Source organism: Enhydra lutris, unplaced genomic scaffold (assembly GCF_002288905.1).
Source record: "Enhydra lutris kenyoni isolate GAN:26980312 unplaced genomic scaffold, ASM228890v2 scaffoldscaffold20, whole genome shotgun sequence".
Lineage (NCBI taxonomy): Eukaryota > Metazoa > Chordata > Mammalia > Carnivora > Mustelidae > Enhydra > Enhydra lutris.
The window spans coordinates 13,584,291-13,598,238 of record NW_019154104.1 but is presented as its reverse complement, the minus strand read 5'-3'; the positions used below and the strand labels follow the sequence as shown (position 1 = coordinate 13,598,238).

Below are 13,948 nucleotides of genomic sequence, written 5' to 3'. Positions count from 1 at the left end.
TGAGCGGGCAGCGAGGATCTGCCCCGGGTGTCGCGCTCCGCTGCGGCCGCACTCCGGCTGCCCGGCGGGGTACGCCCGCCTCCGACTCCTCGTAGAGGCTTCTTAGGTCGGGAGAAGCCGAAGTTCTGCAGGACCCCCGTCCGCCCTGAGACAGTCCAGCCGCGGACCTACTCTGGTTGGAGTGCGTGCACGTGGTCCCAGCAGGCGGCGCTCTCGGGAGGCTCCCCACAGGAAAGGGTGGACCACTGGGTTTAGAGACAAGGTAGCGTCTAAACTAGGCTTTGGAGAGAACTCCTGGGAGGAGGGCGTGGGGCTGGCTGGAAAGGAGAAGGGACAAGTCGGACTGGTGTTGAGTGTCTGGAACCGACGGAGCGGGCTGCGTAGCTCAGGGCACCGAGAGTGAAGCAATTAGTCTTGTTGGGGTGGACAGTTGCCTAGGGAAACAGAACATTCAAGAGCCACTTCTTTTCCCCTCTCCAGCTTCCTCTTGGGAGCTGAAGTCACAACCCCAGCGAGTCCTCCTCCTCCTCCTCTGTCCTTCAGCCTGCGGGAACCTGAGCCGCAGAGGGCCAACACGATCGTGGAGGATGAAGAAATAGCCTTGGGACCCTTGGAAAATGAGGCCGACGCCCCTGCTGCACCTGGCGCTGCTTCTTGCCCTGCCCAGGACCCTGGCGGGGAAAGGGTGTCCCTCTCCGCCCTGTGAGTGCCACCAGGAGGATGACTTCAGAGTCACCTGCAAAGATATCCACCGCATCCCCAGCCTGCCGCCCAGCACGCAGACTCTGTGAGTACCTTGGAGAGGAGAGGGTAGGATCAAGAGGCCAAGGGCAGCTAGGGCAGCTGCAGAAGTGGACAGAACTGCACAGAAAAGCTTGAGGATGGGTGTGTGCGTGTGTATGTGTGTGTGTGTGTGTGTGTGCCTGCGCAACGAGTAAGAACTCAATGGCCCAAATTTGGGATTGCTGACACCCTAGTTACTCGTAACACAGGAAAAGGTAAAAAAAAAAAAAAAACAACTTTGGTACAGGATGAAAGTGAGAGTTATTCTTTCTAAAGAGCTGCTGTTTTTCACTTTGCCTAGGCCTGGCTGACTCCGACTTGCACTTGAGATATTAACATAATATTATGATAATATATATTATATATTAATACATAATGTATATTAATATATATTGCTATTAAGCAACTCAAGAACTGACCTCAATTGAGCTCAAGCAGAAGCTTGTTGAATGAATAAATGAACAAATGAATATGCTAGTCTCAGATTGTCCTTTGTGTGATGGGGAGAATAAAAGGCCAGAGACATCACTCCTTCAGAGATCGCTTTAAAGGGGGCAGAATTTCAAGTCATGGAAGGGAAATGGCTCTGACCATGGATGGGAACTTGGAGTCATCCTGTTTATAGTTCTGCCCAATGTTGAGGAGAAAGGATAATGTTGGAGGAAGAGCAATGGACTAGGAGTCAGGACACCTGCAATCTCTTCATCCCTCTCTCACCAACTGTGAAATTAGGTGAGATCATTTATTTGGGAAAACCCAAGATTCTTTCTGGGTAAAAGAGAGGGTTCAATGAGGTGTGTTCTGCTGTCTTTGATGCAAGTGAGGGAATCCACTGGATCACGGAGACTTTGAAAACAATGGGGGGGGCAGGGGAGGGGCCGTGTTCTGGGGAATGAAGTTATTCTGAGATATAGAAGAAATTGATGAAAAGCGTGGGTGAAAAGGCATGCTGATTTAGACCATGGTCACAGCCATCTGCAACAGTAGCAAAGTGACTTGCAAATCTTTGGGGGGCAGTAGAACTCTTGACAAAGGAAAGCTTCTGAGAGAAGTCAAGTATGTAAAGACAACAATTACATTGTGCTTATTCCCATCCTTAGCACTTTACATGAACTCACCTGTTGACTCCTCACAAAATCCAACTGAGTAGATAATTTTACTATTCTCGTTTTGTAGATGGGAAAACTAAGGCATGAAAAGTGAGGCAATTTGTTCAATGTCATGCAATTTATAATTTGTGGTGCTAAGACTTGAAATAGCACAGAGCTGCACTATGAAACCCCCTGCTCTCCCATGAAAACAGGTCTCACCCAGCTTTTCCCAGTATGGTCATGAGAAAGAAAGAAAAAAGAAAAAAAGAATGAAAGAAAAAGAGAGGGAGGGAGGGAGGGAGGGAGGGAGGGAGGAAGGAAGGAAGGAAGGAAGGAAGGAAGAAGAAAGGAGAGAAAAATGTAAGAACTCAGAAGAATAGGAAGTTAGGGGCAGGAAAGAAAAAAGAACAGAAAGAAGGAGGGAATAGGAAAAGAGAGGATGGAGGGAAGTGGGGAGGAAAAGAAAGAAGTTATCTAGGTCATAGAGGGCATTTCCTGCTGAAACAAACCAGACCTTTGTCATTAAAAACCTGTTCTGGGTGGTAACCATTTTTCTGAAACTCAATGCTTTGTTACCGTGGCCTGTTTTACAAATTATAGTGGTGCTGAGAGCACTTTTTTTTTCCTAAGCCTTATCATCTATCCATGTATTATGGTGCTGAAATGTAAACAGATTGTCCCTTTCTGCGTTACCCATACACTTGCCACATGGTTTGGTAAATGGATGAGAGACAGTTACACTCACTGGAACAGTGGTTCTGAACCTTCTTCTCTACTTCCCCCCTCTACAAGGGAGCATGATTCACTCTTATTTTAACAGTGGTTCTGACTAGGTAGGAAGTAAGGGAGAATTGCTATTCCTACACCCCAGTGGAATATTCTGGAATCTTGGATACACAGGTAGTTTGAAAAAAAAAAAAAAAATTGCTCCTCCTAATGGAGAATTACTGATTTAAGGGAAATTAAGCCAGTAGAATAAAACTAAAAATTTAAATGTTGGCATATAATTATAGATCATATTACCTCAAAACCAAGGATAGCGAGATGGAGCCTCATTCAGAGATTTACCACTTGCTACCTGTGTGCACAAGAGGACCATCCCTTCTCTGGATGCGGAGGAGGATGGGGTTTGACAGTCATTCTGGATTTATATGGATTCTTCCTCAAGAAAGTGCTGCCTTGCTTGTCTTGTCCTTTGACCTACCCACTTTCAGGCTAATGATGGTGGCATTCACTACCTCCTCCCCCTCCCACTCTCTCCAACTCCAGTGGAGTGATGGTTTTTGTCCATCACATACTTGTTCCTTCAGAAATGTTTATGAAGGAGCCATTGTGGCTATTGTTCTTCTCGGGTTCTGGATTTTGCTTCCATTCCTTGCCTTTTGCTTCTGTGACTCTATTTGATGGATCAGCCCAGTTTCTTTTTCCTAAACAAGACACTCACTCATCATCTTCAGAATTTTTGCCCTGTGTTCCACCTGTGTTATTATTCACTTGTTATCTTTAAGTGGTTCACTTCTTTATCTGAAAGAAATATACTTAGAAATTTTATGTCATGACAATAAATGGGAAGTCAGCATGATTTGCTATAAAAGGAGGTAATCCAGAAAGCTAAATATGTTGAAAACACAAATATAATTTTATTGTAGCTCATGACTATTGCCTTTGAATGCTCTAAGCCTGAGGCTGACTTTCTTTCATTAAAAGAGAAGAGTGATAAGTGTTAGAGAAATATTAGGGGCGCCTGGGTGGCCCAGATAGTTGGGCGTCTGCTTCCAGCTCCAGTCATGATCCCGGAGGCCTGGGATTGAGCCCTGCTTTGGGCTCCCTTCTTAGTGTGGAGCCTGCTTATCCCTCTCCCTCTGCCAATCCCTCTGCTTGTGCTCTCTGGCTGTTTCTCTCTCCGTCGAAATAAATAAAATAAATAAAATCTTTTAAAAAAAAAAAAGGAATGTTATTAAAGAGATACCAATTCAACTTGCTGTCCTTGATGGTATCAGGAGAATTGAAAAACCATGGAAAAGGGAATCACTTTTGCTCTGTGTGATTCAGTATTGTTTCATGCCATGTGGGCATTCCACCTAAAATAATCTCATGTCATACCTGTTTTCCACGCTTAGGGAAATGTGGATTTATCCCATATTTCACAACTGTTTTGTCACAATCGGTAGTCATAACCTGAGTAACACTTGATTTCCAACCTAAAGAGAAGCTTTAGCCCCTGCATGCTTGCCAAATACAGCCCAATATTTTGTGTCTTAAAGATGGCATCACTTCATGCTTGTAAATTCCATGATTTATTCTCTTTTTATCCTCTGTGTGTGTAATGGTTTTGATGGAAAGTAACAGAAAACCCGTTCTGTCTGGCTTAAGGAGGGAATAAATGTTCTGAAACAATAACATGTAATTTACAGAATTAGTGTAGATCCAGGTTTTCGAAAGAAGCCAGGGCCCAGGGCAGGCAGGGAGTTGGAGCCATAGCCAACCATCTGGTTGGAACAACTCCATAGACAACACCATAATCACAGCCACTGGACATCTGTGGTGCTGGGCACCTTAGTCTGTAGCTGCTGGACTGTCTCTGTGCTGCCTTCCGTAATTTCTCAACTGTTCCTGCCACTTTGAATCACCAACCAGAAAGTGATATCCTAGATGGGAGCATCTGATTGTCTGCCATAGGTTACCTGCTGTGTCCTAGCTGTGGGGGCCAGGGGGTAGGAGATGGGGAGGTCTCTTTTCCCCAACTTTGGGTGTCTGTAGTGGGAGGTGAAGAACTAGTTCCTTCTAAGAGTACACACCCATGCAATGGGGAATTTTCCACTAAAGAGGGACTATATGCCTTCAACATTGTTCATCACTTCCTTCATTCTGCAAATATTTATTAAGCACTGGCTATGTCCCAGACACTGTACTAAATGCTCTAGATTTGGAGGAGAATAACATCAACATGTCCCTGTCCTCGGGGATCTTACAATCTAGCGTGGAAGCTGAATATTAATCAAATAATCACATAAACATATAATTAGAATTGTGTTAATATACTGAGAGTATACTTGGTGGGAATGGGGGTGGGAACTGACTTAAACTTGGGTTCAGGGAAGGTTTTGAGCTATATTCTGAACCAGTAAGGGACATAGGGAGTCGCAGGTTGGAGTGGAGGGTAAGAAAGTGGTGCTCCAGGGGATGGAACTGCTCATTTGAAGAGCTTTGAAGAATTCTCATCTGAACAGTGAAAGAGTTGGATTTATTCATTCGGGACAAAAATATGTTACTACTTTCTTTGTAACACAAAACAGGTCAAGGTGAATTCTTATGTTGGTGGGGGCAGCTTTTGTGCCTCGCCCCCCCCCAAAAAAAAGAGTTATTGAGGGTAACTGGTTTTAAAAACAAATATTTGATTCATTACAGTAGTAGTGCATGTAAAGACTAGTTCTTTTTTCAGTTTTCCGTGTATGCATTATTTTGTTTGAAATTTAATTAATAATAATAATTACTTCAAGGAAGATTTTATAATGTAATAATATTTTAATAAATAACTTAAGAAAATAATACATAGTTTAAGTACGGACTTAGTATATTTTCTTCTAAAGCCCTCGAATGTGCTTTCCAAGTACTTAGAAAATTCTAGAAAATCCATTACATTAAGCTTTATAAGTACCAGGAATTCTAAGGTTTTTAGATATCCCAGTGCTGTTTATTGGGGCAAGAGAGTAAAGTGGTGAAGAGCGCTCTTTCTGGAGTGAGATCATCTTGGTTGAATGCCTCGCTCAACCATTTCCTAAGCATGCTTTTGGGAATGTAGAGAAGGGAAAAATATTTTGCCTTCTATTCTTCTAAATTCTTGGTTAGAACCCCTGGTGACAACAACAACAACAAAGATTAACAAGAGAAAAGCATACAAATGCATTTAGTATAAGTTTTGTGTGACATAGAATGAAGACTCAGAGGTCCTGATAAAGAAATGAAGACCCAAAGAAGTGATTCAACCTAAGTGTTTTTATATCAGGTATGATAAAGAGTGGGAAGTCATGAAATAATGTGATAGGGCAAGAAGAGGGTATAAGCTAAGTGTGGAAAACTGGGGGAAACAATAAGTTCTGTTACTTCAGATTCCTCTTGTCTTCCTTTGGTCTTTGAGATAAGGATGCTCCTTTCCTCTGGATATAGGGAAGTCACCTCTCCTGTGAAAGTCTTGTGCTCTGCTCTAGGGGAAGGTCAGATAGTCATCTGCACCTACCAGTTCCCAGGTTCTTTCACGTTAAACTATTCAGTATGCCAAGGTGCCATGTTTTGGGAAAGCATGTTCTGGACCCCATCAGGAACATTACCTACTTGCTCAGTACCTCAGTTTCTTCATCTGTAAAATAAGGATAATAATAGTATTTGCCTCGTTCAATTGCTGGGATGTATAAATGAGTTAATGGTGTTAAAGGACAATTTTCAAAGAAAGGTAAAATCATGATTCTCCTACAGCGATAAACTGAACACATTAAAGATTTTATTTAACTCTAAGTGTTCTAGTTTCCTAAGGTTGCCATGACAGTTGTGGTATTCTGTAGTCTGAAATCAAGGTGCTGACAAGGCTATGTTAACCTCACACCCTCAAGGAAAGAATCCTTCCTTGTCACTTCCTAGCTTCTGATCACTGCCATCCTTGGTTTTCCTTGGCTTGTAGCGGCATGACTCCCGTCTCGGTCTCTTTATTTACACGGCCTTCTCTGTGTGTCTGTGTTTCCGTGTGTCCTCCCCATTTCCTATAAGGATACCAGTCATTGAGTATAGGGCACACCCTAATTGAGGATGATATCTACTTAACTAATTATACCGACAAAGACCCTATGTCCAAATAAGGTCACATTCTGAGGTCCAGGTGGATGTGAATTGGGGGGAGACACTATCCAACCCACTATAGTGAAGAAACTGGCAAAATGTTGCAATTATGTTTAAAAAGAATCCACAAAATGGACATTTATGATGAAGAATATTGAAGTGAATGTGCTAATGGAGGCAAAAGTAACTTCTTTCATGATCAGAGGGTGAGGTGGAGTCACTTGAAGCTCTACCAGACAGGACAGAATTTGCCATCCTATAGACAAAATTAATTTGCATTGCTATCAATTATGTACAATCTATAGAGTTGTAGAAGAGCTCCCATAGAATCAGACTTAGAATCTTGGAAGAGTATGCTCTAGTCAATGCATAATTTTCCACTGAAGCACAATTTTTTCCTCTACAGTACATATAAAATGCTTAGAAAAGTTCCAGCTGCCAGTAAACACTCCACAAATGAACTCAGTAAAAAATAATTTCCTTTTCAACTTAAATCACAAGTCAAAATAAATTACTCAATTATACATTTTAAACTGAAATTGCAAGGCCCATCTATTAGATATTCCAATAGGCCAAGTTTAAATAACAGAAATACTCAAAATACCAAATATATATTGACTGTTTTGTATATATATATATATATATATATATTTTAGACAGGAGGGGAGGGGCAGAGGGATAGGGAGAGAGAGAATCTCCAGTAGACTCCCTGCTGAGTGTGGAGCCCAATGCAGGTCTCCATTTCACCACTCTGAGATGGTGACCCAAGTGGAAATCAAGAGTCACGGACAGTTAACCAACTGAGCCACCCAGGCACCCCTATTGAGTATTCTTAAACTCATCACAATTTAATATTATGGGTCTTATTTATATTTTCATTTCTATTTTTAATTCTACATTTTCCCAAGCCAAAAGATGTTTATTCATTAAGCAAGCTGGGTTCTTACGAACTCTACCATGTACGAACTCCAGTCATCCATTGGCTTCCTAGGTTCCTTATAGTTAGGATCGCCCTATCTAAAAGGCGCTTCCTCTTATAACTGTTATCCAGGTGTAATTAATAGCCTTCCTTTCACTCTCAAAGCTGTCTCAAATTGGAAGATAAATTACTAATAGGTCTTACTAATAGACCATTGAGTCCAGAGGCCTATGGGACATGCTGGAACATTCTGAGACTTGTTTATTGTCATCATACCTGGGAGTCAGTAACTTAAACAGGGGTCTCTTGGTATCATCTCAAAATCTGCAACCCCCAATAGATGGTAGTGAACTTCCTTCAAAGTGTCAGCTGAATTTTGCATTTCTTTGACTCTCTTAAAATAACCTGTGTCTTCCCTTCTGACTTATTCCAGGAGCCACCTAGCATGTCTCCTGCTTCCACCCTTGCTGGACCTCCATAGGCTAGTCTTCACACAACAGACAGAGAGATCTTTTAAGATGTATGTCAGGTGATGCCCTTCCTTTACTCAGAACCTTCCAACAGGCTTCCTAGTTATCTTAAGGAAAAAATCCAGAGTACTTACAGAGGTCCCAAAGACTCTACATGATTCAGACCTTCTTCTTTTTTTTTCTTTTCTTTTCTTTTTCTTTTTTATTACTCTCACTCATAATTCATCTTTTACTCCATTGGACTCCTTGCTGTTCCTCATGTTCATCAGGCTTTCCACATTAGATTCTTATCCGTGTGTCAAACCTTATTTTCCCAGATGTCCCCATGGCTAATCTTCTCACCTCCTTCAGGTTTTTGTTCAAATAGTACCTTCTCAATAAGGCTTTCATAATCACTCTATTTCAAGGTTAGCATTCCTGGGGCACCTGGGTGGCTCTGTCAGCTCAGGTCATGATCCCAGGGTCCTAGGCTCAAGACCCACAGTCGGGCTGCCCCAAATCTGGTTCCCCTATCTGCAGGGAGTCTGCTTCTCTCTCTCCCTCTGACCCACCATTGTCCCAGCCACTCGTTATCTCTCTCAAATAAATAAAATCTTTAAAAGAATAAAAGAGAAATAAAAGTTATCACTTCTGCTTTAAAAAAACAAATCCATAGAGCTTGGCACCTTTTCATATATGACATAATTTGTTTGTTTTTATATTTTGTATTTATCTCTTTCCCCCAGGGCAAGATTTTTGTTTTGGTTTGATTTTTGTTGTTTGCTTTGTTCAATTATGTATTCTAAGTGCCCAGAAAGAGCCTGGCATATGATTAGTTGCCAGTAAATATTTGTTCAATAAATGAATGCATTTTTTTTATCATTTTTTTTATCATTTTTTTTTTATCATTCCATTGGTTTCTTCAAACCATTTCTTTTTTTTTCAAAGTCCTTGAGTTTTATTGCCCTGTTAAAGTAGATGAAATTCTACCTTTGTTTAATATTTTTCCTGGCTACCTGAGACACTAGTAAATAAACTACCCTTCAGATTAAGATTCATTAACTGGAAGTTCATGGCCTTCCTTAGCAGTCCGTGGTTGTCCTCCTGGAAATATGCGATTAAATGAAAATTTGTAGACAGGTACCTCAGGGCACTGCTGAGACAATCTGTAACTTCCCTCAGATTGTTAAAGGTGTCCTTGACAGTCCCCCAAATTAAGAAATTATCTTTTGGAATAACTTTACTTTTTTGTGTAAGACGTGTACATTGGTATTAACTATGACTTAATATTTTTATTTTATTACAAAGAACACTAAAACATATATTTAAAAAAATAAACCGGAACTTCCTGACCTTTGAATGTGATATTTTTTTCTCCTAAATACAGTACTATAATTACTTTTTTATGCCTCACACTGAGCCTATCCCATGAATAGGCTCTTCTCATAGAAATTCACTAAATGTGCCTATTCTTCAAGTTAGTCATTTAAAAAGAGATTTTGCAAGTGTCTCATGCCTCATATCTCACATTAAATCCTTTCTACCAACCCTATTTCTATTCTCACTGAATCTGTCTGATATGCTTAATTATTCTTTTGCCCTTCATTACCGCAATTAAAAATAATTGAAGGAAATTTTAAGTGTTGGAAAAATGGTTCCATTTGTTCAGGGATACAAATTAGATTTTGAAGTGTTCCATTTTGATGTCAGACTCTACTTACTTTGCTTCATTTCTGTATGAATCCTTAAGAATATGTAGGGTGTTCTAAAAATTTTCAAAGCAAATCCTTTTCTTAGAATTACAAAGCAGGCATTTGTGATTTTTAAAGCATCTTATAAATGTTCTCTGACATGTAGTGACATGTAAATCCAACCTGGATTTTTCTGGTACAACCCTATTTAAAATATTTTGCCATCAGAACATTCTAGAAATTCAAATATTTTATCATCATCATTTTAACTAAACTTCCCACACCCCTTTTGCACCTGGAAAGAGCTCCTTGTGTCCCAGTTTTTCTTTCAAAAACATGATCTCTGTATTTATATGATACATGAAGCTTTTGGCTAACATTTTCGCAGGCATTAGCTTAATTTTACCCACACCCGAGTATTATCGTAGTTACTCAACTCCAGAGAGGGATTGAAACTCTCTTTTCTTATTGCCAGCTACTGTCACTTTATATTTTGTTATTTTAATCTTTTTATGAGCTGGGAAACTAGAAGGCTAACTTTAGGGCAAAGATCTGTACATGACAATAAATACAGGATCTAAAGGGAGGGCACAGATGAGGGGTTCTCCTGTGACAAAGTCTTTGTGGGCTTTGTGGCTGCTCTGTTTCCCTCTCAACACCCTTTCCAATTATTTCTGAGCAGGCAGCCATGATCCAGAGATTTGAGATAGCAGGAAATCTTACTCTAGACAGGTGGCGTTTTATTGTGGTTAGTGTTTGCTCCTTCCTTTCTTCCTTTTTTTTTTCCCCCTTAACCAATATTTATTGATCACCTAATATATGCAAGTAATATTCTAGGTATTGGAGAGATAAAATAAATGACGTGCTTCTAGCAGGGGTAAATAGCCAGCAAAATTAGTAATAAAACATAGAATATCAGATGGTGATAAGTATAATGGAGAAAAATAAAGGAAGGGACAGGGAGAAGGAAGGCTGGGGGGTTGCCTTTTAGACGGTCAGAGAAGGCCTCAAGGAGAAAGTAACACTCGAGGAAAGACCTGAAGGAGCCAGAAACGTTAAGCCGGCTAACATCTGGGGGTCAGGGAAGAAAATTCTGAATAAATGCAAAGACCAACAGTCTGGGGGGACATGGGAGGAGCATGTTTAAATGACAAGGAGAGAAGTGTTCCTGAAGCAAGAGAGGGTTGTAGGAAATGAGATCAGAGTAGTTACGGGGGACAGAGCATTTGTATTTTGTAGATCATTATAAGGCATTAAAAATACGAATATAATAAATATAAATATATAAATGTAAAAAGTTATGTTATATATGTATATTTTTTTCCCGAGTGAGGTAAGAAGCTTTAAGGATGCTGAGCCCTGCCCCCAAAATTACATGAAGCGACCTACATTTTACTAGACGCACCCAGGCTACTCTTATTTGTTAATGAGGTGAGAAATGACAAGAGCTCCAACCAGCTTACTACCAGAGAAGGTGTGAAAATGGTTGAGTCCCGGATTTATGATGAAGGTAAAGCCAACAGGATTTCCTCACAGAGTGTGTGGAGTCCAAGGGAAAGAAAGGAGCCAGTAATGTCTCAGCCTGGATTCTCCAGAAAGCAGAGAGGGTGTGGGAATTCTTTCTGGGGACTGTGATTCCAGGGAGCAGAAGGTAAGTTGGGGAAGTAAAGCAGGGAGGGAAGGAGACTTTGCTGCTACTAGAGGCAAAGGGTTGCTGATCCCATGGGGCCACCTGAGAACGACATACATCTCAGACCCTTTCTCTTTTATCCATGAGTTCTTGTCCACTCACCCCCACCCCACAGATCAGAGTGGTACCACAACCCTTCCAGGATTCTTGTGCATGGGGTTCTGGATGGTAACAGAAATGCCCAGGGTGGAAGGTAAGCAGAGCATGAGGCAGGGCTGAGATGCAGCTCTGTCAGTTGCACCTGGATGGAGCTAGTCGACACTCACACAGATCTGGTTGCCTCAGTATGGCAGGAATAGGACAGGTAAGGCTGAAAGGATCTCAAGTGTTATATTAAAAGGTCTCCAATGTAGTTTATCCTTTGAACCACTCAGATCTTCCCAAGCTTTCCATTATATCTAGCTCTCATGTTAAAATATGGGACCTTCTATTTTGTAAAAACAAGATGCCCTTATATCTTCTCTGAGAAAGAGGGGAACACAAGTCCAAACTGCCACAGAGCTCCCTCCAAAATGCAAACTTTGCAAAGACATTAATGCAAGACGGCCTACGTAAGGAAATAAGCTAAGTCTACTCTGCTGTGGCTGATCCCAAGACTGTAATTGGTAGTCATATCTCCCTTCAACTCTAATTCTCTTGGAATTGAAGATTTCTCTTACCCTTGGCTTGACTTTGGCCAGTGATTGCCTAGCGGAAGGACTCAGACTTTCAACTGCAAGTGTTCTAAACCCTTGGTTGCTTTGCCCTTATGAGCTATAGTTGCCCTCTTTCCCACTCACCATTGTCACTGGCCATAGAGGAACCAAGACATGGCCCAGTGAAATCCCTTGGCTCTAGACATACTCCTCACTGCTAATGTATGACAGCTACCCTAGCTTCTCATGGTTCTTTTATTCCTATTGGTACAGACACTCCTTTATTTGCCCATTCGTCCATGGTATCCTGAGCCCCAATGACCAGGTGCTCATTTATAGCATCAGGCTCCCTATGGAGGAAGTAATCTTTCTACCCAGAAACTAGGACCTCTAATATGGTAGGAACAGAGACAAGAAGTTCAGATTCTAAATATAAGTCACTGTGGTGATGGTGAGAAGGGCCAATCCTTCCAACAGCCCTAGGTCCTATTGGAGCTCCATAGGTATTCTAGCATATATTGGCTGTTGGTACTGTGTGTATACTTCCTTGGTCAGATCCCTAACCCTGCAGGCTTTGTACCCAGGTCAGAACCTTAGCTGAGCCTTTAATGGCATTCTGCCATTCTATTAGGTAGGCACTCATGATTAGGAACATGGTAAGATTAGTGGATACAATTGTCATGTGTCCTTTATTGCACCTTCTGTCCCAAGAAACATGTCTCTGGGTTGAGTGTTGTGCTGCTGCAATGGTTGGTTCTTGCAGTGCTCTGTAGGATTTCATACTGGTAGCTCAGGCCATCTATACGCCCTTGAATAGTGGCTCTAGTGGAGACAAGGAGGTCAGAGAAGGCAAACCCAAGTCCAAAGTAATAGTTCTTTTTAAAATGAATTACAACTTTCAACAGGTAGAACGGGTCCAGTGTAATCAAACTGCCAGCAATTAACTGGCTATTCTCTTTGAGGAAATTTGCCTTGCAGTGTAGGGTCCAATTGCTGGTAGTTTGGTCACTCACAGAGGCAGGATCTTAATGAGATTTGATGGAAAGGAGCCTATGCTGGACTTCCATCCCTGTCACCATGGCCATTTCATTCACACCCATTGCACCAGCGCTGGGAGACATCCACAGGAATGAGTCACCTTATCCACCTGGTTGGTGAGAGTCCTCTCTGGGGTGACACTGAAAAAATTTCCTTAAAGGGATCCAGCCTCCCTTTCAATCAGTGGATTTCTCATTTCAGAGCTGTTTTTTTCTTTCAAAAATCTGCATCATAAATTGATGAAATAGTTACTTTTGGTGTAATTCAAACACAGTCCAGGAGTGAAGAATTTACCATAGCATCAATTTTTAGGTTTAAACTAATACCTTGATGCCAAAATAATAAACTATAAACCACAATTACAAAAACATCTAGTTCTTTAGAGTATTTGGATTTCTGAAAATTGACATAATTATCTCCTATGAATTATTAATCTGTTACTTCTATTACATAATCACAGGTTGAACTATAGTGTGAATTAAATGGGTTTTGTATACTGCCTTAAAATATGTCACTGTTGGGATTTTTTTTTTCCTTAATTATGTACTGTGTCAACTCTGTGACCAGCCCCACGCTATGTGTTTCTTTTTTCTTTTTTAATTTTGTTTATTTATTTATTTGACCGGTGGGGCTGGGGGGAGCACAAGCAGGTGGAGAGGCAGAGGGAGAAGGCGAAGCAGACTCCTCACTGAGCAGGTGGCCTAACATGGGGCTTGATCCCAGGACACTGGGATCATGACCCAAGCCGAAGTCAGACGCTTAACCAACCGAGCCACACAGGCCCCCTTGCTATGTGTTTTCATATATGATATCTCTTTTGGA

General features: G+C 41.3%; 1 protein-coding gene across 2 annotated transcripts in view; it reads left to right on the top strand.

Annotated features, from left to right (window-relative positions):
* Positions 1–267: 267 nt before the first annotated feature.
* LOC111148625 (thyroid stimulating hormone receptor) overlaps positions 268–13,948 on the top strand; it is a 165,028-nt gene continuing 151,347 nt past the window's right edge. The window contains exon 1 of one of the 2 annotated variants that reach the window (XM_022505364.1): positions 268–787. In XM_022505364.1, coding sequence (XP_022361072.1) covers positions 618–787 — 170 coding nt within the window. In that variant the 5' untranslated portion in view covers positions 268–617. The remainder of the gene's footprint in view (positions 788–13,948) is intronic. The other variant, XM_022505365.1, reaches the window with a different exon arrangement.